Source organism: Trifolium pratense, linkage group LG1 (assembly GCF_020283565.1).
Source record: "Trifolium pratense cultivar HEN17-A07 linkage group LG1, ARS_RC_1.1, whole genome shotgun sequence".
Lineage (NCBI taxonomy): Eukaryota > Viridiplantae > Streptophyta > Magnoliopsida > Fabales > Fabaceae > Trifolium > Trifolium pratense.
In genome coordinates, this window is record NC_060059.1 from 19,430,629 (window position 1) to 19,454,943 (window position 24,315).

The 24,315-nt window shown below is 35.2% G+C and overlaps 2 protein-coding genes and 1 long non-coding RNA gene across 3 annotated transcripts; 2 read left to right on the forward strand and 1 right to left on the reverse strand.

Annotated features, from left to right (window-relative positions):
• Window positions 1-1,776: 1,776 nt before the first annotated feature.
• LOC123884374 (uncharacterized isomerase BH0283-like) lies at window positions 1,777-4,082 on the forward strand. Its single transcript, XM_045933462.1, has 6 exons — window positions 1,777-1,870; window positions 1,999-2,193; window positions 2,464-2,769; window positions 3,064-3,225; window positions 3,547-3,630; window positions 3,720-4,082. The coding sequence occupies exons 1-6, from the start codon at window positions 1,841-1,843 to the stop codon at window positions 3,825-3,827; spliced, it is 885 nt and encodes a 294-aa protein (XP_045789418.1). The 5' UTR covers window positions 1,777-1,840; the 3' UTR covers window positions 3,828-4,082.
• A 3,535-nt stretch (window positions 4,083-7,617) lies between these two features.
• Window positions 7,618-14,851, forward strand: LOC123902317. The gene is made up of 3 exons (XR_006807548.1): window positions 7,618-7,963; window positions 9,953-10,006; window positions 14,617-14,851. It is a non-coding gene; the product is annotated as an uncharacterized LOC123902317 (long non-coding RNA).
• Window positions 10,891-11,673, reverse strand: LOC123902316. Its single transcript, XM_045952001.1, has 4 exons — window positions 11,533-11,673; window positions 11,312-11,436; window positions 11,168-11,237; window positions 10,891-11,088 (listed from the first exon to the last, which is right to left on the reverse strand). Exons 1-4 carry the CDS (start codon window positions 11,632-11,634, stop codon window positions 10,951-10,953), a joined length of 435 nt encoding a protein of 144 aa, XP_045807957.1. The 5' UTR covers window positions 11,635-11,673; the 3' UTR covers window positions 10,891-10,950.
• Window positions 14,852-24,315: the final 9,464 nt, after the last annotated feature.

The window sequence follows — 24,315 nt, forward strand, 5'->3', positions numbered from 1 at the left end:
CAAATAGGCACATTTGTGATTAAAAAATCCTTCGTGATATATAGCAGTCCTCATAATGGAATAATGTAATTTAATCACGGGGGCCGACGTATATTAATTAAACTACTACTTGACAAAATATTTTAAAAATATATTTTAACTTTAGGAAGAATACGAATAATCCAAGAAAATGTGTGCCAATTGATATCTGGATCTGGCAGTGTTGCCAACTGGCCACGAGGAACCTGGGATACTATAATCAATTCTTTTTAAAACCATACAAGAGTACAAGACAAACACATGTAGTATTATTAAATGTGCTATATATGGGGAAGGATCCTCTCTCCATTGTGTTTTTCACTAGAGTGTCTGGTTTTAATTATATTTATCCAATTCTGTGAAACTTATTATAATAGTAAAATATTAATGGTTGAGATTCCATTACGAAGAATTCATTCCCGCTATATATAGATTTTGTGTAACATGGTGCGCAAATGAGCTCATAGCCATTCATCAGAATGACTATGTCGGTAATCTATCGTTAGGTGGTTTAGCAGTGATTCATTTTGGATTTGGTAATGAAGACCACGGTTCAATTTCCTATAATTACAATTGAGAGGGATTGAAACCATTTGATGTTATAACTGATCTAAAATTAGATTAGGCGATCTAATCTGCTAGATATTGGTGGTGGAAAAAAATAATGGAAAATGCTAAACAGTGCCCCCGGGGCACTAGTTAAGGATACAAATATAGAAGTTTTATCTCGTAAATTGTGCATTCAATGTTTTAATGAAGTGAAAAGTTATTCTCTTTCATCATTAACTTTATCATTTGTTTCATTTTTTAGTATGCTTAACTAGTGCCCCAGGGGCACTGTTTAGCATGACCCAAAAATAATAATGACCTTGTCTATGATATTTTATACTCCCTCCGTCTTAAAAAAATTGTTCTTTAAGGTTGTTTAACACATATTATGAAATGTAATAATGTTGTTAAAAAAAATATTTTTACTAAATTACCCCTATAAATTATAGGTTTGTTTCCTTGGGAAATGAAAATAATGCATATAGTAATTATTAGGGGTACAATTGAAAAGTATTACATTGAAAAGTGAGAATGACAATTATTTTGATACAAAATTTTATTCCTAACATGACAATTATTTTGAGACAGAGGGATAAACAAATTTAATATTTTTAGGTTTATTCCATAAGTAATATATTTGAACAATAATATTGTTCAAATATTCCGTTTGTGACACTTTATAAGAAAAATTGTATTTTTGTATGTTCATTGCATATTTAATGTATCTGATTTATATTATAGATCGGATACATTAAGTATGCAATCAACCTAAAAGATGTAATTTTGTTTGTAGTGTCATGGAGGAAGTACATTACTTATCCAATAAACCTAAAAAATATGAAATTTACTTATAAAATATAACAGATGGATTCAATGGTCAAGATTTACTCTACCATTATATAAAAATATCATTTTTTATTTATTTAAAAATAAAAAATTGGCTATATAGTAGGTGAGTTTTAGGGACCTGGATTTCCTACAGTTGAAAAACCACACAGTTTAACACTGTAATGAATCTTTACCACTGATTTTTGATCAAACGGTTTTGATTAAATATACTCTAAAATAATCCTGACCATTCATTATGATCGGACGGTTTACACCGTAACTGCGTCAACGCAGTTACAGCAGGGAATCTTTTTCCGAGTTTTAGTTAATAGGAGTAGTTATATGTATGGTGGAAGACAGGATATATATATATATATAGTTTGGTTGTATTCATAGGAGCTTTGACAGTTTAATTAGCAACAACTATCATCTGGTAGTGTCATCAATGTCACAAAAACCAGTGAAATACTATGTGGTATGTTTATTTGTTTGAGTGTTAACTCTGTTCTGTTCTGTTCTGTTGCATTGCATTGTTAATTTTTATTGGAAATAGTTACTACTAATTAACTATCTGGTGTTAATTAATAATGTTATTATATGCAGGTTAATGCTTTCACTGAAACAGCATTCAAGGGGAACCCTGCAGCAGTTTGTTTGTTAGAAGAAGAGAAGGATGAGAAATGGTTGCAAGCATTAGCAACTGAATTCAATATCTCTGTCACATGTTATTTGATTCCCCTTCAAGGAACAACCTCTAATCCTCGTTTTCGTCTCCGATGGTTTACTCATATTCTCGAGGTACTAATATTTGATTTTAATTGGAAATCTTCAACATAGCATGTGTACGTTTGGTTCAGCATTTGCCACAGCCGCGTGTGTCTAGTGATGATATAATATACTGATATTGCTGTGAAAATGTGAAGCTACTATTTGTTGCTTTAGAAAAACTCGCGTTAGGCTTTACTAGCATCGCGTTCCAAACACACTATTTGTATGTTTATTAGTAAATTCAATGCTTTAAATGGTTGTTAACATTATTGTTATTATATGGATCCTATTTTATTACAGGTTAGTATTTGTGCTCATGCCACATTAGCGGCTTCACACACACTATTTTCATCGGGTTTGGTGGACAACAATGTTACTATTGAATTTGTGACACTATCTGGAATTTTAACTGCCAAAAATATCTCAATGATCAATGGCACTAGTCACTTGAAGAATTTACAGAATGGTGTACTTCATATTGAATTGGACTTTCCTGCTGACCCTATTACAGAACTCAATATTGATGATACTTCACTTATTTCTCAAGCATTGAATGGTGCTTCCATAGTTGATATAAAGAAGACACAAATTCAACATGACATACTTGTAATTCCTAATCTGTTTTCTTCCTTACTTTTAAAAATAGATTGAATAAAACCCACATGTGTTGGCCTGGTGGTGAATGTTTAAGACTTTGAAGTGTGTTTCTCAAAAGGTCTCAGGTTTGAGTCTTCTTAGTGTCATTTTCTATGTTACAGAGCAATCAGTATGCTTTTAAATGGACCATCCGCTAGTGGATGGTAGGATTAGTGTGCCTTAGATTATTCGGTCCTTGAGCTGGATACCGACTATTTTTGTAAAAACTAACATTATGAAGCTTATTATTATTTCTCTCCCTAGGTTGTGGTCACATCTGGAAAAAATGTCACAGAAGTACAACCAAAATTTGATGCAATTGTTAAATGTCCTGGAAGGGGAATAATTGTTACCGGGATTGCTCCTCCACAGTCGGGATTTGATTTCTACAGTAGATTCTTCTGTCCAAAATATGGAGTCAATGAGGTAATTAGTTGTTTATAACTATGATTATAAATTGATAATATTTTTTCAATTGCATCGCTAACATCTCCTTAATTATATGTGTTGGGTTTCAAGTGTGAGTGGTTAAATCCCTCATCGACTATGAATGGAAAGAATGTTAAATTTACAAGAGAGGTGACGTGTGGAGATGTGGCGTCTCCCGCTGTTGTTGTCCTGGAACATTTGACCCACAGTTTCTCCAAGCTCCCCAGGACTCCCTAGCACTATGCAATGAATGAAGAGTAACCATCCATCTAAATTCTAAACCAAAAAATGATGTTAATAACTCATGTTTGCTTTTAGGATCCTGTCTGTGGAAGTGCACATTGTGCCTTAGCATCATATTGGAGCAAGAAACTGGAAAAGTGTGATTTAAAGGCGTATCAGGTAGAATTATTACTATAATTTCTTTTCCCTCATATTGTGATTATCTTTGTCATAATTGTTGTACTAATTTTTAGATTACATTTGTGCAGGCATCAGCTAGAGGGGGAATTCTAAATATTCATATTAATGAGCAAAAACAAAGAGTGTCATTGCGTGGGAAGGCTATTACAGTGATGAAAGGGTGTGTTTTGGTCTAATCTTGTTCCTTTGCATTGCAATCAATGCACTTGCACAAAATTATGCAACATATCACATGACAAAAATTGTTCTTGGAGCACTTGATTGTTATGATACTTTAGTATATGCCTGTTGCCTTTATTTTGAATTTAGCATTGTTGTTACTTGTTAACTACAGTACACTATGTAGAATTGCATTTTTTTTTTCCTCACTATATACTGTATGTTTTATGGCACTAAGTAAGTAAGATTTTTAACGAGATAGTTGGAGTTGATTATCTTCTTGAGTTTTGGCTAGTTCCTTCAAGATTTTTTTTTGTATTTCATTATTTTATTTATCAACAAATTTATTAGGGTGCTGAAAAAATAGGTAAATTTGAGATGTCAATCTAGTTAGAGTCAGGCCCGGCCACAAGGGGTTGCAAGGTGAGCGACGGCATCGGGCCTCCAAATTTTGGAGGTCTCAACTCAAAATTTTGAGGTCATATAATAATAGTCATATATTGTTAGTATTTATAAAATAGCAGATGTAGTTGATAGATTAATTTTAAGACCTTATAATAATAGTTATATATTATCAATACTAATTTTGAGACCCTATAATAATTACAAGATTCTTGATTAGAAATTTTCTCACCTCCCAACCGAATTTTCTTCATAACCATGAGCAATGGAATCAAATCTATGACCATGTATTTAAGGGGACGAAAACTCTTACTACTTGAACCAATTCATTGTTCTTATGTTTCTTATGTATTTAAGGGGACGAAAACTCTTACTACTTATTTAAGGGGACGAAAACTTAATTTAAATCAATGATAATTCTTTTTAATTTTTTAACATTTTTTTATATAAGGTCCAGTTTTAATTTTTAAACCGGGCCTCCAAATAGTCGGGACCGACCGTGATTAGAATATCAAATTTGTTTTGTGATGTCTGTGCATTCTAATTTTTATTTTAAAAAATTGGACTTAAATATACTTTTGGACTCTTTCAATACAAATATGCTACCCCCCTCGCGAGGTTTGATAATGGTGAAGGTGAGGATTTGAGAGAAAGGTGAGGGTTTGATTCGATGACGGTGAAGGTGAGAGTTGAAAGAAGGTGAGGTGTTTGAATTGTTTGGAATTTGGAATTTGGAATTTTAACCCCCTGTTGTATAATTCTTTGGATTTTGCCTCCCTATACACTATAAGAAAATCTGGGATTAGCTATGTAATGAATGGATTAGTCAATTGTATGTGATTATTCATGTTCTAGAATGATCTATAATAATGATGATATAAAAGAGAGGAAATTATATATATTGTCTTATTATCATTACATTACAATTGTGTTGTTTATATACAACCTGAGCACTAATGATACTACTAATGATACATAAAGAAATTGCTAGAAATAAGAGATTGCTATTGATTTCTAATAGACAACTCATGCTGACAGTAAGCTAATAATTATATACAATGATGTGCCATAATCACAATTATTCTCCTAATTAAACCATAGTTGACTTATCCTTAATAGATGAGTCATTGATTAGTTTGTTAGCTATATATATTGACATTTGGTGCATGTAATAATCAAGCAAAATGAATTAAAGAAATTTGTTATTTTAGTTTAGTGTAGTTTGTTAGTAGTTTTTAGTAATTATCTCTTCAAGTTATGAACAACCAAAAAGTTGTTCATAACAAGCTACGACAGCCTTTGTAGCTATTTTCTAGTAAAACATCATTGTTGTCCAAGACACTATCGGCACATCATTGTTGTCCACTTATACTGACTTTAATTTTTCTTTAAGTCAATGGCTTTTGCGACCGATGAATTGTTGGGGTTATACAGGATTTTATAGATTTTGCTTGTTTTACCTGTTAATCGCTTATGAGCTGGTTTGGCGTTGGCAATTGCGCTGTTTTGCTGTGCTCTTTTTCTGTTTCAGGTGTTGATTTCCTTCGTCGGTTAAGAGGACGGTGTACTCACTGCTTTTATTGCGATTTATGCTGCTGGATTCAATACCGATTGTCTGTTTTTTCCAATCGGTGATTCTGTTACAGATTGTGTTTCTTTTTTGCCCGCCTTGGTTGCATCTCATAAGGCTTTACCCGGTTTCCTCAGGCCAAAAGCTTGCGTTAAGCTTTTTGTAGGCCTGAGTCGTTAGTGGTAAGGCGAGAGATCCCAAAGGGTTGCGAAGTAGAGACACATTTTCTGTAATAACCATATCATGCTTATAAGTCCAATTTGTAAGAATGGATTTGGGGCTGTACTGTGTTGAGATCAAGCTATGTCTTTGTTTTGGTGTTGTTTCTCCTAGTTAAAGGAAGGTTGTAGTGCTGTTTATTTGCTGAGTTGCTAAACCTATGGAACTGGTTTTGTAGTGTGATTTTGGAGGCATCAGTAAGGCTATGATTGTTAGTCTTATTCTGGTTGTATTGCTAGTTTTGTTATGGTGGTTAGTCTTTGCATTTGTTTAGTTAATCACATGAGTATCTAGGAATGGTGGCCTTTGTGTATGGATAGGTGAAGCTGGTATAGGGAAACTCATTTCTTCTCTTTATGTATTCGACTGGCATATCTTATGCCCCAAGTCAAATAAAACTCTTTCTTCTTTTGCTGTTGAAAAAAAAAAAGCAAAGAAATCTTCAGTTTTCTTTGTGTTTTTGCTGCTAACAGTATAGTGGAGTTTTAGGTCTATTCAATTGCCAAGGAGGAGGGTGGTGTCCTTTAACCGAACTGGAATTAGCTACAAGTTCGATCATGATGTGTTGAAATGTAGTGTCTGGGACAAAAATGTTGTTTTACTAGAAAATAGCTACCAGTTAGCAACAAAGGTTGTCGTAACTAACCCCAAATTTTCTGGTAGTGTATAGGGGGCAAAATACAAAGAATTATAAAATAAGAGGTAAAATTCCAAATTTTAAAATAGGGGGGTAAAATTCTGGATTTTAAAATAGGAGGGTAAAATTTCGATTTATTCAAAACAGAAGGTAAAACTGCATTTAAGCCCCAAATGATATATATACAGATGAAAATACGACCGACTAATTCAGGACCGACTCAACGGGCCGATTTATAGGTCTAAACTAATTTTTTTAGTCCAGCTTTAAAAATAAATAAATTGAAAATATTAAATGTTGCACAGTCCAGAGATAAAACTTTGGTCAAAGAGAATACAAGATAAATAAAACCACTAAATTTGATATAGTGGTGAGAGATTTGAGTAGCATACATGAGATCTTGGGTTCGATACACTGCTTCGTTGTAAACAAAAAAAAAAAGAATAAATACAAGATAAATACGTATATATAAAATTTATCATATCGTATATTTATAACAAAATTGAATATTTTTGTAAGATTTGTTTTTGAATTAAAATTTGGGTGTTAAACGGTGTTTTCGAGACACTTCTAAAAGATATTAAGGATAAAGTTAATGTTAAAAAAATAATTTTTATATTTTTAAGATATTAAATGTACAAATTTTAAAATAAATTTTTCTTATTACTATGCTTAACTAGTTTCCCGAAATTACTCTCCAGTATTTTTCTTAAAATGTTAAGGTCTAAAATTCTTGTTTCAATCGCTTAAATGCCTTATGCCTGAACTAATATCAATCGTTAGTTGTTTTAGTAATAATGAATGTTGAACTTGATAGTGAGAATCACGGTTCGATCTCCCACAACGATGATCGGAAGGGGTGAAATTACTTGATGATAGAACTAATCTTCGAACCAAATTAACGGATGGTGAAAGAAAAACCTAAACTAATTAATTAAGGCAAATTCTCCGGTGCAGGATGGGTTTTTTGCTGCACCGGTACGCACAAATGACAAATTGCCATGTGGATGTGTTGCTTTTATGCCTTTCGACCCCACCAATGAGCCTTGGGTGGATTTTACCAAAACGCCCCCTTACTTACTTTGCAACTTCTGATTAACCTTCCCTCTAATTAATCACCTCCCCTTAAATTATCACCTTCCCTCTAATTTATTTACAAAAAAAAATAGGAGCTTGCTTCGTGGATCTGTTTCGACTTTGCTCATCTCCTTCACGACACAATCAAAAGTTCTTCAAATTCAAACCCAGCTTCGTGGATCTGCTTCTTCTTCAACCCCAGCATTTTCGAGCTCGGTTCCTCGGTTACGGATCTCTCGCTATTACAGGTTTGTTTTATTTGTTTCACTGTTACGGATCTATCTATAAGAGTAATTTCTGCAATATCTCTATATAATTTGTTAGTTTGGGTTTGATTTTCCGCACTTGTGCCGTTTTACTTTATCGTAATACTGGAGATATTTGGTGAGTTCAAATGAAAGATTACACTATGAATAGATTAAAAACGAATTATTTAAAAAGTCGCGTGTTTAAAAACGAAATTTTCTACATATAATTTTCCTGAATAATTTGTGGTCGGTTGTTGTTCAAATCCGATTAATATGGTTGAGTGGGGAATAAATATGCACCAAGACAATAAACGGTGCACTTGAGAGGTTAGTGTAAATTAAAAACCAGTTAGTGGGAACTTGAGTGGTTTAAGGGAAGTAAATACTAGTGGGAACTGGGAAGTGAAAAAAAATTAGTGGGAAGGAAATACTGGTCAGTGAGAAGTTATTGTTGACAAACTTTCAAATTCATTTCATGCGTATATAAAACCCACATACACTTAGGCTAATTTCACTCATTCTTGTTTACGCGAAAAAATCTTTCTTTCTTTTATTCTACTATATCCTACCTTACTCTCATTTTAATATCATGGGTTCTTCTTCTCATTCTTCTCCTTGTCCATGAAAAGTTTGCTAGTTGAAGAGGATTTCTTGTTTCTTTTAGAAACCCCAGGTATGACCGATCGCTTTCGCTCTTTAATTAGTGAAATTAAAGAGATTACTGATCTATCAACAGATCAAAAATCTTTCTTGCACATGGCAGAGATGTTTTATTCTCTGCTTGCTTCCGATAAACCCTTGTTTCTTGCTGTTTGGTCTGAAAATGATGAAATCCAAAACGAGTGGCTTATTTTGATCGACAAAACAAAGACTGCTCGGGAGAATGTCAAAGTGTGGAGTTCCACGTACAAAGTTTACCGCGAAGAGGAGCGGTCACTTGATAAAAATCTGAACAAATTTTGGAAAAGTTGTCCTCTCTTTGGAAAAGAAAGAGAGGAGAGGAATTTGGACAATGATATACGGGATGTGATGAATCAATTGCATCCTCTTAAGAAACGGATGGCAGAAGTCCAAGGGGCTATTGCAGATGCTTTGGTGAGACTTCAAGACCGAAGTTGCATCTTAGGCCGTTTTGAAGGGAAGATGGATGACCTGTAAGTTTACAAGCTTAAAATTAGTAAACTAGAAGAAATCATGCACCACAAGTACTTGTGATTACAGGAAGCGTGGGATAAGCTTAGGACTTTTGGCCACCTTATGTAATTTACAATAATTTATTATTAATCTTCAGTCTTATTTTTATGTTAATTTATTTTAAAGATTTATGTTAATTTATTTTAAATATTTCAATCTTATTTTTATCCCAACACACCTTCAATCTTATGTAATATTCTCTGTCAGTCAACCTAAAACCAAAGAACAAAGTGTCTCGTGCAGGTTACATGAATTTTAAGGTCGTTAAGCCAATCCCTTAAAATCGCACTAAATTTGTACTAAATTTGTACAAGAATATTATGTTGGGGTCGTGGGCACTGGTAGCTTAATTCACTTTGATGTAAGGTGGTTAAGTTCACATTGGATTTAATATTTTAATTAAGTTCACTTTGACATGATTTGTGTATTACTCCCTCTTTTTGCAATCCCTTAAAACTGTTCTTTTTTATTTTCAATCTGCACTTGTTGTCGTTCATTTTACCTGGTTTTTGTCGTTCATTCAGCCCGTTTTTGAAGGGTGTTGTTGACTTTACCTGGTTATGTTCACTTTGATGTAAGGTGGTTAAGTTCACATTGGATTTAATATTTTAATTAAGTTCACTTTGACATGATTTGTGTATTACTCCCTCTGTTTGCAATCCCTTAAAACTGTTCTTTTTATTTTCAATCGGCAGTTGCTGTCATTCATTTTACCTGGTTTTTTGGTTCCTTCTATATACTTATGCATACTGTGTGGTAGTTACCATCATGGCTTGTGTATTTCTATTTTCACAGGTTGTGCCAGCGTAGAGCTTTAGAGAATGAGTAGGGCAATCGTCAAAATACCAGGTACATGTAGTTATTATTTTATAAGGCCATTTTAAAGTCTTAGCTAAAATGCAATTATAGGGTCTAGTTCTAATCATTATAGTTGTTGAATAAGTTGTAATACACGCGAATATACATAGAAACATGCTGCCATGTACACCTGTTTATTTTTTATATATGCTAAGATGTGCTAATACATTAAGCAAGACTGAAAATAATTAGGAAGCTTTTCCAAATTGAATTCCAGATGCTTAATGAATAGGAGTTGATAATTGCGCTCAACCTGACTTTGTTTTGAAAACAATTTCACCGTTGCTTATCGGGGGATAAAGTAAAGGCCCAACTTGCATAAAGCACAGTAAGGGACAACATTATCCGCCTGCTACCCGGGCCCATGAAAACAAAAATCTTATAAAATTACACAATTAAGATACAATATAATACATTTTTAAATTTATAAATATTGGCGGAAAAAAAGAACCACACGCACGATCCCACCACTCCATTACCATAGAACGTGGAGAATAGGGACTTCAGAGGCAAAACTGTCACTCCCAGAGGCCTATATATATCGCATAGAAGCAAGTATACACTAGACACCACACATCAGTACCAGAACCCACAACTAACCAGCAAAATATAACATTCAAATTGTAACCATAAAATTAGAACATTCTAATTGTACCATAATACATAGAGATTCAAATTGTACCATAATAAATAATACAGCAGCAACATCAGTACCAAAACCCACAGCTAACCCACTGCAACATCAGTACCATAAATTGTACCATAATACATAATCCGACCATTGTCCAAATCATACAAAACCCACAGCTAACCCACTGCAAAATCAGTACCATAAATTGTACCATAATACATACCAAAAAACATAACCTTTCAAGTTGTCCCATAATACATAATCCGACCATTGTCCAAATCATACATTGTACAAATCATACAAATTACACCCCTTTACGCAATGATGATCTTTTCTTGCGCGCATTGAAATCTTCAGCATTCTGCATTACGATTGACTTGTGTTTATTATATGGCGCCAACACCAAATCAATCGCAATCTGCAGTCTGGATCCATTGTCCACCTATACAAACCGATAAAAACTTAAAACTCTACAATATACAAAACTCTAAATTCAGAATCTACTGTGTAATGTTTCGTACCTCCACTTTGTATCCTTCCTCCTCCTTTGCAGATGTCATCCAAAGGATGACGAAGACTGCACAGTCATTCCTACAATATATCTTCGTATTTAGAGTCTTGAATGGATGTACTTTTATAAAAATGTAGTTTATATAACCGCTTACGAGTTAATGCCCTGTGAACCAGCGGCACTGGGGAAAGACATGTGAAAATGCGACACCAGTGGCCTAGGTGTGCTCGGATTGTCGTAAAATATGCCACTTTGCAGCATTCCCTCCATAAACAGCGCCTGGCCAAAATAATTTCTTATAACACTATTAATTTGTATAATTCGTATATTATCATAGTACTAATATACAGTTGGAGACAAGTGACCGAATTTCACCATAGTTTTTATGCTCCGCGTTATGTTGTGGGAAGACTTTGTCATGGGGAAAGAGTCAAGGTAGGTCAATTTCTCCTTCTCAAAATCAATGACTAACAGCATCCAGTGTGGGCCACACGTTGAGTCGTGGAAAGGTATGAAAACCTTTATAATAAATACAAAACATATTATAAAAAACAACGATGAATTGATGGGTATTATCCCATACAAATGCTCTTTGTAAGTTTGTGTGTTAGTGTATTACCTTTGACAGTTTGTCGGCCTTTCCCATGAATGCCTTAAAGTGCTTCTTGGCCACTGTTGTGTGGGAGCACTCCCAGGACAGAATATATTGCTGTGACGCATTACAGTTATTTTTTAAAATCAGCAAAAAAATTATTAAAAAGGGCATTAATGTACGAGTATAGAAAGACCACAATAGAAATACCAGGAAACATCCAGGCAATATAAAGTGGACAGCACCGATAAACTAACGCGAAAAGCAAAACAAAAGCTATATTTTTCTTTTAAAATCTAATTTATAAGTTTTACTGAGAATGTTAGTAGTATACCGAAAACGTTGTTGGGAGATACCAGCAATTTGCATTTGACATTGATTGTCTGGCCGTGTGCGTCATCATGCACGCTGCCAGACTGATGATCTGCAGCATAATATTCTCGGTTAGAATCTGAACAAATAATAATAATAATAATAATAATAATAATAATATTCTCGGTAATGACATTTAGTTAATAATATTACCTCGTCATCAACCAGTTGCTTGGGGATCAAACAGTTCATCTTTTGCCTGGTTGCTTGACAGTACCCATTCTCGGGACTGATAAAAACATCATTCCTGTATAGCAAACTTATGTTATGTTACTAATGAATATGAAACAATAATTCGATCCCATTTAAATTAAATTCAAAATGAATATTTCCATTCGGTCGTTCAAAAACATCACTCACTCGCTAATGTGTTGGCTTTTTCTTCGGTGGAACATGTAGGTTGCTATTTGGGTCTCTTCCTCGGTCAGGTACATGTCGTTGGTCAGCTTAAATGTATTACCCAGCCACTGTATAAAAAACATTGGCACAATTAGTTACGCATTGTTGACTTACTATGAGCACAATAGTTTCAGCTACAAGTTGTTGACTTACTGGGGGCACATGGGTTTTCCCGAAAGAGATGACATTGCCATGCTTTTTTGACGGGTTTATGTTAAACCCAGTTCGCGTGCATGTTGCCTTTACGGGCCCTCTGTTTTTTTTGCAATTAGCTGGCGCTCCGAACAGTTTGCTTCCATTGTTCCCTGCCTCTTCTTCTGGTTTCATTACCTCCTTAGCCTTCCTTTTCTTTTTTCCTATTCCTGAGACTTCCTTTGCGTTGTTCTGCACCGCGGTTTGGAGTATGGTTTCTTTCAGCTCCGCAAACGATTCTTTCATCGTTTCTTTCATACTTTCAAATCCATGCTCCAAAACATCTATCCTTCCCCTCAAATCCTGTTTAGATGTGTAATTGCACTTAAGGCATTAGCTAAATGGTTACATGTAATGAATTGTGATATTGTTTAAATTCATGTACAAAGTTCATCCAGAAATGTCATACATTGCTCTTTTTTGAATCTTTATTCTTTTCTATGAGAGCGCTCCAATCAACAGATTCCTTTTCATTAACCGGACACCTTGGATCCTGTTACGTGAATTTTAACTTATTAGATCAACAAAATGGTTGCCGGCAGTAACATAAGGATGAACAACAGCATAGAACAGCATATGTAGAGTTCATCTGGAAATTTACCCCAACGCGTGTTTTTGTCTCTTTTATGCGTTTTCTGTGATTAATCCATATCGTGTCCCCTAGTCTTCGACCCTATTCATCGTGTCGTTTAACTTATAAGATAAGATTAACATAATTTTACTAGCAGAAACATTAATGGCACCAACATTAATTTCCTAAGATTCGTGTGCACAGTTCATCAAGAATATTCATACCTGGTATGTTGTTGCTTTGTTATCCTGTTCCGTGTCATTACTCTGGTCATCTGATGGCATCTCATCTTCCTGATATTTTAAACCCTGTTCACAGTGTCGTTTAACTTATAAAATTGTCAAAAATCGCTACAAAGATTCGTCAAACAAATCGTAAATTTCATACACAGTGTTTTTTGTCATCAGCCCATTTGTTGGCCACCGCCTCGCTATCTTTACTTGTACCCTGTTTTCCATGTCATTTAACTTGTAAGATTTTTAACTTATAATATAAGTTTGTCTAAAACGGCTACAAAAAATCGTTAGACAAAGGATCGTAAATTTCATACACAGTGTTTTCCGGATTCTTTCTTCTGTTTTTTATCATCGGTCCATTTGCTGGCCACCGCCTCGCTATCTTTACTTGTACGCTGTTTTCCATGTCATTTAACTTGTAAGATTTTTAACTTATAATATAAGTTTGTCTAAAACGGCTACAAAAAATCGTTAGACAAAGGATCGTAAATTTCATACACGGTGTTTTCCGGATTCTTTCTTCTGTTTTTTATCATCGGTCCATTTGCTGGCCACCGCCTCGCTATCTTTACTTGTACCCTATTTTCCATGACATTTACCTTGTAAGATTGATTAACTAAATGGTTGATAGGAAAAATAGTATAATATTGTTAAAATTGGTTTGCAAATTCATCCAGAAATTTACCCTATCCATGTTTAGGGTGTCATTTAAATTGTAAGATTGTCTAAAATGATTACAAAGTATATTAAATTTCATACATGTTTCTTGTATATTCTGGTGTGCAACCATTCCTCATCTTTTCCATGACATTCGTTGACTTGATTTAACTGTTTCTGTCCGCTGTGTATTCCATTTATATACATGTAAATAGTCAGTCTTGTAATCCAAGACAACCCTGAATGCACACTGGTTTTTTCCCTGTAGAAAGATAGGTAAGAACCTGTAAAACATATTAATATGATGTGTACCTGGATGATACGTTCACTGGATTTGTTGCTGTTCCAGCTTCTTGAAATGTAAATGATTTCTTTGCTTTTGGCGGAGTTGGGGTTGCGGCAACTGCCTCGTCGTCTGAGTCGTTAAATGTTTCATGTAGGTTTGATTTGCTTTGTGAAACTAGAGGATCATGGGGTGAGTATATCGTCTTATTTTGGAGGGGTGAAGTAGCTGATTGGCCATCCGAAGAATACATTGCAAGTTTGATCAAGGTGACTGTTACTTGGTAGGAGGATGTGATTTTAAGACAAGTATGGTCACTTGTGGGTGTGATTTATATATCATTTCATCTCACTTCAACCTTAGTTTATGCCTAATGGCTAACTGCAGTTAGTGCTCGGTTAGTGTATGTAAATAATGTAAATTGAGGTTGTAATGTAGTTATGTAATTTAGAGTAGCATAGTTAGATGGTACGTATTAGTTTAGTTGGATTATATGGCATTAGATGGTAATGTAATCAGTTTAATTGAAATGGTATTAGTTTGACTTGGTTTATTCTTATTTTAGTTTGATAGCATATGATAACACTTTACCAACTTTGCATTTAATGCAAAGTATCTTAGTAGGGATTTACAATTCCTCAATGTAGACATGTTGCAAGACAGGATTTTGCTGGGCGCTGTCCTTTGCTGCATAAAAGGGGGGTACATGTTGCTGCTTGTATTTAATGCAGAATAGTGAAACTATGGTTTGGTGAAGGGTTATGATTAGCTGCACTCCAGATTGCAGGGAGGTGCAGTCACTAACACTCATCTCGGAAAAAAATGTTCTGATATGTAAATTTTTTTCGGCAATGCTAAATGGCACGACTTGCACTGTCGTTGGATTTGCATGACACGCTAGTTCCGTTATTATTTTTTCATATACTGTTGTATGAAAGTATTATATTATTATATAATCCGTAGTAAGTGTTAACGTGATAAATTGATAATTGTTAGTTTACCGTCAAATATTTCAAACAAAATATTCGTCCAAGTTAAATATACTTTTTAAAATAAAAAAATTGTCCCCGTGATTATAGTTACTTAGTTAGTAGAGATATTGCATGTAAAATGTAGGACCGAGGAGTAATAATGTATATGGTTATCAATGATAGGTCCAAACATTTCACGACAAACACTGTAGTGCAATTAAGTATTTTTTGTTTTTTTTTTTGTTACCGGAACACTTTGGAAAAAAATGTTCAGGTATATAAATTTTTTCTTTTTTTTAAACACACTTTTCTAAACATCCCTACACACTTTTTTTCAAAGTGTTCAGGTAAAAAAAAATTATATATCAGAATACTTTTTTCCAAAGTGTTCCGGTAACCAGGGACGGAGGCACTTGGAGGAGAATGGGGGCACCGGCCTGCACAAAGGTTTGGAAAAAAAATTTATAGTATATATGGCTAGATAGCCTAGATCACATTCATATATCATCCATGAAAAAGTTGTTACATGAATCTAAAAGTTGTGTTCATTTCCATCCATTCACTACACAAGTACTGAGTACATACTTTATATATTTTTTAGTCCATGTCATTAGTTTTAGTTAAAAAACTAATGGCAAATGCTAGTGCCCCGGACACTATTTAAGATCTTAAATAGTAAATATTAATATAATTTTTATAGAAATTTATAAAGTCGACGCATTGGAAAATCGTTAGCAAGACCAAAAACTAAAATGGTAAATAAGTAAATTGTATAATTAACTTTTTAAAATTAAAAAAAAAATAAAAAATACTTGTTTTTTCTAATGTGAAATTTACTTCTTTTTGGCTTGCTTAACATATTGTGTATCCATTGATATATTTACTTTTAAAGTTATATTTGATCGATATTACCCGTGACAACTGCAACAGTCGATATTACTCTTCGCTCTTTGTTATTCTTTCTTCTCCTTATTTTGCAGGAGAGTTTTTTAAGTAGTTGGATTATCATAAGAAGCTTTAACTACATCAAGATAAGATTCATTAGCAATGCCAAACTTCGAATTTGTCCGATCTCTTAACAATATTGTTAAACAGTTTTTTAAAAATACAAAGCTTTCGCTAATTTCTTTGAAATATTGATCTGGTCAAATTGTTACTGGGATATTGTTTTGGTACCCAGCTACCTTTGTTAGGTCAGCTTAGAGACAATTTTTTTCAAAGACAACATTGAGCATATTTTTTCAAGCAAATAAACTACGGTCACATTATGTTTGTCAACACATACCATAAACTATGGTAAAGTTCATGCAGACATAAGCATTGTACAGATTACAAATAACATTATGCATACAAAGATAACAAACTTCATGCGACTCTTGTTTGATTTGTACTCCCCATGGATCTCACTAGCCTACACATATAATAAAAAAAGAAGAACATCAGTAAATATACTATGAGAATAAATAAATATATAAATAAATAAATTGAATTGCTTTTGACGCAAAGTAGCCCAAATCGGTCATAAGGGCTCATAAGCATTAATGACACGTGGCACATGATTGATCTAAGGGCTCATAGGCATTGAAAGTCACCTACCTTTAATGGGCTAAAATTAGAGAATATATTGGTCCCGTTTTTGTTCAGTTTGGAAACGGTGCCACATGCACCGATAATGCTGCTCTTACTGTTACTGACGTTATGATGCTTTTGCACTATTCTAATACTGACGTTAGAATGATTGAACTGCGAAAGCAGTGCGCAGTGACGGCAACTCAGTCAGAGCAATTGAAAGACTGGTAGACAGTAACCAGATACTGGAGAGAGAGAGAGAGAGAGAGGGAGCACGTGAACAAGTAGGACAAGTGACTAACTACTTGGTCAAAGGGAAAGGGTTCTCTCCAGTGGGACACAAATACCATTACTTTTCCAATTTTTTACTTTTCCACTTGCATATAACTATTAGCTCTAACTGCTTGGTTTGTCTTCAAGCTGGAATAAACAGTGCACACCTATGTTGCATGGGTACTCCATTTTAGACCGAGTACCGGTACCGGATACGTACCGGGTACCGGTACGCGTATGGTACTCCCCCGGTACGCACCGACGCCGTACCTATATTTTTTGTTTTGTTTTTTGCAACGGGTACACGCGTGGTACACCTGTGGTACTCGCGTGGTACACCAATTCAAAAAAACACGATTTTTTTTCTCCTTTTTCTTTTATTATTAGTTTTTTTATAGGAAGATTTACGTTTTTTATTTGTTTATAATATAAAGTAGCAATTATTGCTAAAAAACAATAAAAAAGTAGCCGCCGGAATTATTCACTCATTCGTTGAAAAGGAATAGACTAAATTCAAAGAGAGATGAAGATCTAGTTTTTATTCATACCAATCTTCGTCTTCTCTCAAGAAAGAGAAATATTAATACGAAAGTGCAACAAAAATGTGGGATATTCGTAGAGATGAATGGGATTTATTTAATATATAGTTGATATTCTTGAAATTGCTAGTCTTTCTCGCGGTGAACCTAACTAGAGGTCACTCTTTTTAGTGATGATGAAGAGGGAAATAATTGACTCTTTTTGAGCTAATTGGTTTTAATTTCATATTTTGATGTTTCGAACAATTTAAATTACATTTAAAGTGTGTTGTGATATTTTTTATGTTTAATTATTTGTTTTAACAATATAACTATATTATTTGATATATATAATTATATTTTTTTAAAAAATTATAGGGACGTACCCGTACCTTAGTTTTTATAAAAATGACGTACCCCGTACCGGTACCGGATACCGGTACCGTACCCGCACCCGGGCAACATAGGTGCACACAAATACCATTCCTTTTTCAATTTTTACTTTTTGTTTTTTTTTTCAAGGGTTTGGGGTTTAGCTTTTTTTAGGGTTACGGGTTTAGTTTTTTTTTCCTAACAACCACTACTACATTTTAAATAACTTGTGTAATTTATGGACTTACCTTGCCCTGGACAACACATAGAGGTGGTCTTGTAAAATTAGAATTTTTCAAAACAAATACTGATTATTAACTCAAAACACAAAAAGCATACATATTTATTATTTTTCAAAACACAAAAGCATTCTGATTTTGTTTAAAACAGATAAAACACTGTGAGATAATACCAACGCACGTTCCTCACCGGCTTTGATCTTTCCAGTGTTTAGTAGAAACCTGGATATGGTTCCTCGCCCCACAGGCTCACGAACTCATTGTAGTACATGCGCTTTAGCCTTCGATGGGATTCCACATCAGCAATCAGTTCCGGATCGTTTTTTATTGGACCCATTATAAACTCATCGTCAAACATAATCACTATGCGATCCCTGGCATCCTTCAGAATCATTTCTTCAAGTGACTGGCGAGGAGGGGTTGCCTAGGTCCGTTTGTTGTTGTTGGATGACATTTTGTTGAAGGGTGGTGGAGTTTTACAATATTACTAGTGAGTAGTGACTGTTGTTATTCTCCCTTGTCTCTTGTAAAGGCGTGTGCGTTTTATACTAGTGAGTAGTGGTATTTGTTGTGTGCAAGTTTGGACATTGTAAACCGGTCTATCTTGTACACTACGAGTATTTAAGAGCGTGGGCATCGGTTCAGTGGAACCTGGCTTTTGCGCTGATCAAAACAAAATTGTCAGGCAATGGCACATGGGGTAGAGTTTATAGGTAACACTATAGTTTATAATCGTCTGATCATGATCGTACGATCTAGAAAATCAAATTTCATTTTATTTAACAAATGCAGACGATGTTGTTTAAATAGAGACTGTCTTGATTAAGATCAAACGGTCCATAACGTCTGACTACAAGACAACAAACGGTTTTACCGCACCCAAACTGGGTCCCAAAACTACACTGTTTTCAATTTCGTGGAATCCAGCCGTCCACACTCCACATACACTCTTTTCAGTTGTTGTAATAATTGTGCACATTGTTTTTCAGCACCAATTAAATGACCCACGTTTGTTACTAGTTACTATCCATTTTATTCATAACTTTACATATTCCTTGCAAAAATATTTGAAAAAAACCATTATAATCCTAAATTACCTGAGTTATTTTAATTTAATTAGTCCATTTATTTTTTTTATTGGTGAACAAATTTAATAATTAAACCAATATTAATAGGGTTAGTTAATTTTGTTTTCACATTTTGTTGTCCACTGGGCTGGGCTGGCCTGGCCTGGCCCATAGGCCCGAGTTATATACATGGGATAGCCCGTTCCAACACAATTATTATCAAGCTCTGCATTAACGACCCGGCCCATTCCCATATGGGCCATGCAGTTAACGGGACGACCCGGCCCATTCCCATTTTCTTTCCCCCCGTTTATTCGATGCTTTTTACGACAAATTTTACTTATTTGCCGGTGCTCCGTAAGTTAGTTAAGGACATGCTAGCTAGTTTTAAACATGTGCATGTTAAAGGAAATATGCAAATTGCATATGTGGAAAATTATTAATCTTACGGCGTGAAATTGTATTGGAATCATTCATGGTTTTAAACTTTAAGCAACGGAAGGAAGGAAAAAAAAACTTACCGGTGTAATTTAGGATGCCCCATTGCACGGCACTGGAGCCAAGACCTTGGCAGTGAATATGGAAGGCGTTTTGGGATCAACGGACATCCTTATCCTACTCCCCCGCATGACTCCGTTCGCCGCACAAAAATCTTTCCATTTTCCTACCAGATATAGTTCATTCTTCGCATTTTTACGGAGTCGGATATCACAAACAAACACTGAACCCTTCTCGTCTATAATTTTTATACTGTGATTGTGTTTCGTTAGTTGGGCTTGTTCGGTGAATCTTTTTGGGATATACTGCATACAAATTAAAGACTGTATTGTTTTAACCAATCTACCAAATATAACTAACGAATTAACAGATTTGTAAACATTACCATATTATTGGCCATGGCTTGTGAGTTGGTGAGCGTTATATCCCAGTGGACTTGGCGACTAGCTTCATCGCACTCAGATAAAGCGTGGGTGGAACAAGCAACTTCTGCGGCAGGGCCATCGTTAACTGCTTTGGTTTCTGGTACATGACTGTTGAGATTGGGAAATGTAAAGCCAACGGCAGGTCCATATACCTTTCTAAGGTAATTATCAACGCGACTGGGGGGGTAATGTGAGTAGGTGAACTTCCAATCGTCCTGTGGGGTGTAGTCCCTCTGATTCCAATGTTCCTGCGTAATACCATATTCTTCGGTATCTGGATATTGAATGATCCTCATATCCAAATCTTTAACCGTAATAATGTTGTATGAGTTAAAACCCCTGTATTTGAAGTTTACCCACAGACCCTCCGGTTCATTGTAGTGGATAAGCATGTCGTCCCATCTAGAAAAATATAAGTGACCATAGATTTTGTAAACTATGGCTTGAAATATTGATCCCACCGGGTCTATGAACGTAGCCATGTCCTTTAACTCATCCATGAAACGTTCGTAAAAGTACTGTGGAGCCTGTACAAATTCCTGCAAATTACAATCGAGCATTGCAACTGTCAAGTAATACCAACAACCCAAGGAATGCATTACAATTTTTTAAATTACAGCCATTTAGATTCTATTTGGTCCAAGCAAAACGGATTGTTGATAAACTATATTATAGCTAGTAGCTTATAAGCTAACTCCAAAGTAAGATGGCAACTGTACAACTATATTATAGCTAGGGGGGTGTTTGTTTCATGCCAACAAATTGTTAGTCAGACCCTTTTTTTTTGTAAAATTTCTTATAATAAAATTCGCACTATTATGTTTCTGGGAAAGTTAGTCCTATGATTAATTTTTACATCCATGAACAAACACACCCTAAGTATAGTGGAGAAGTTAGGTCAAGTTGAGCCCAAATTCAGAAAAACTAAATTTAAATAACCATATAGTTTGCAATTTTGGAGTACTTCTATTCGTACTGTGATGTAGATAACCAGGCAGTGGAAAGACAGAAGAAACAACCTTACCTTGTTGGGTTGAAGGAGTAACGTGAAATTGTTGTGTGCGAATGTCATTGGGTGGCTGAGAGACTAGCGATCCTGGTAAACGTCAAGGAGTGTGGTGTGAAAGGATAAACTGTAACTACGGTTAAACTGTGATTGTTGGAGTATGCGTCTGGATCTCTGTTTCGTGAGCACCAGGTTGCGAGGTATGAGAGAGATCGGAAGTGTGTTTGGGTGTGGGAGACGACGGAAGTTTCGGGAAGGCCACTCCAATCGATCACGTGTGCAGCTTTGATAAAAGGGTAGAAAGGTCATAGTGACATTCAACTAATTAGACCATGTACAATGGGGAAAATTTTTGGTGTTGAATGGAGGGTTTAGAGCATCCACAATGGAGCACTCTATTTTTTAGTACTTAAATGGTCCCACATAGACACATCATCAATTTTTTTTTTTTTTAATAATAGTATCTAATAGGTACTCAACCCCTTCAATAGAGCATTTTTTTAAAAAGTTCTAAAATGGGTCCCATCAATAACTGCACATCATTAAAATTTGAAATTTAATTTAAAATAATATTGTCAAATTAAATTTTTTTGAATATATTAAATAATAAAGTGGGTCCCATAAAAATAAGAGAGAGAGTTATACAGCCTTTGCCGCTAATCTTCCAATAACCACCTGTTGCTTTTCCATCACACCTTGTAATTTTGTTCATCTTCATCAAATCAAGACAAGTAAAGAAAAATCCTTCTTTCTCATCTGATTTCATCTTCAACTTTGCTGTAACATATCACATTTATATAAACACAAGAATGAGAAAAATAAAAGATAAAAAAACCACCATTTCATATATAACCCCATTAAACAATGTTGGATATTTGAATTGGCTTAATTTTGCTAAAACAAATATACTAACAAGATGTTGGAAAACATGTTACAACATCATATTTATTCAAGGAAATCTCGCGCATTGATGAAAGCATCTGCTATTTATGGAAATCCACTTAAAGAGCACGCTCAATGGAGATTTGATCTGATCAGGAGTTTTAAGGATAAGACAAAGTTAATGAAATAGCTGGATGACTTATCCTATCATATAAAGTCCTTTAAACACTTTTGGAAAGTCTTGATATATCCTTAATGAAGATTGAAAAAGTATCAGATCATCTTTTATGATTCTCAAGGAGCGTCTGAGCATTTGTGAAGAAAGAGGAGCGTGCCTAATCATTATATATACGAAGACCAAGCTCAAGAATATATATCTGATTGAAAAATATTAGTTCACATATTGAGTCTTTGTTGAGTCTTTTATTATTTGATTGTAATTCTTGCTTGTGGATTCTATAACACGAGTTAAGAAGTAAGTTTATTAGTTTAAGGTTGCTCCTAAGCTTTGAAGTACGGAGTTTACCGTGTGTGATTCACTTGAAGCTTTTAAGCAAAAGTGAAGTGTTGTCTTGACAAGTTGTCGCCACATCATTCTCAACATTGTATAATCAACACAGGTTGTGTTGTGTGAGTGGAAGTGAGATGGGATCTCATGTCTAGGAGTTCCTAGGCAGAAGTTGCATGAGTAGTGTCGAGGTTATAAGGCGTAAACTAGGGGTTTGCTGGAGGTCTTAGTTTAAGGCGTAAATCCTAAGGTTTGCTGGAGGTCTTAGTAACTAGAGCTATTAGTGGATTTCCTTCCTGGATTGGTATCCCCCAGAGTAGGCAGTTGGCTGAACTGGGTTAACAATTACTTGTGTCATTTATTTATTTTCTGTCAGTTTTTATATGTTATAAGATGTGCCAACAATAGAAACAACATTATTCATAAAGTAGTTGTTGGGACATCTTCGGTAACATCATTCTAGTGATACCAGAATTTCAAACAAGAAAAAAAAATGTTGTAGAAAATTAATGACATATACCTGGTAATTCTGATGGTGCAAAGTTGAGAAGATGAATATGAGCTATGTTGTCGACCATAAAATCATCACAAAATTATTTGTGCTTCAAGTAGTAATTTACGAGTTCTTCATCACTTGGGTAAAATATATACCCTATTATAGATTTTGTTGCTGTCATTGAAGTTTTATAAGGTATGATTTGCAAATCTAAGGAAGATGAAGAATGGGTGGAACCAAAAGAAGAACAGACAAGATGAAGAAAAAATGAGGAAAGGTGAGAGGAAGACCTCTATGGGTTAGGGGAAGGCCTGAAGATGTCGAGGATGGCTGAAATGTGAGAGGAAGACCTATATGGGTTAGGGAAAGGCCTGAAGATGTCGAGGATGGCTGAAATGTGAGAGGAAGACCTCTATGGGTTATGGGAAGGCCTGAAGATGTCGAGGATGGCTGAAATGTGAGAGGAAGACCTATATGGGTTAGGGGAAGGCCTGAAGATGTCGAGGATGGCTGAAAGGTGAGAGGAAGACCTCTATGGGTTAGGGGAAGGCCTGAAGATGTTGAGGATGGCTGAAAGGTGAGAGGAAGACCTCTATGGGTTAGGGGAAGGCCTGAAGATGTCGAGGATGGCTGAAATGTGAGAGGAAGACCTCTATGGGTTAGGGGAAGGCCTGAAGATGTCGAGGATGGCTGAAATGTGAGAGGAAAACCTCTATGGGTTAGGGGAAGGCCTGAAGATGTCGAGGATGGCTGAAATGTGAGAGGAATACCTCTATGGGTTAGGGGAAGGCCTGAAGATGTCGAGGATGGCTGAAAGGTGAGAGGAAGACCTCTATGGGTTATGGGAAGGCCTGAAGATGTCGAGGATGGCTGAAATGTGAGAGGAAGACCTATATGGGTTAGGGGAAGGCCTGAAGATGTCGAGGATGGCTGAAAGGTGAGAGGAAGACCTCTATGGGTTAGGGGAAGGCCTGAAGATGTCGAGGATGGCTGAAATGTGAGAGGAAGACCTATATGGGTTAGGGGAAGGCC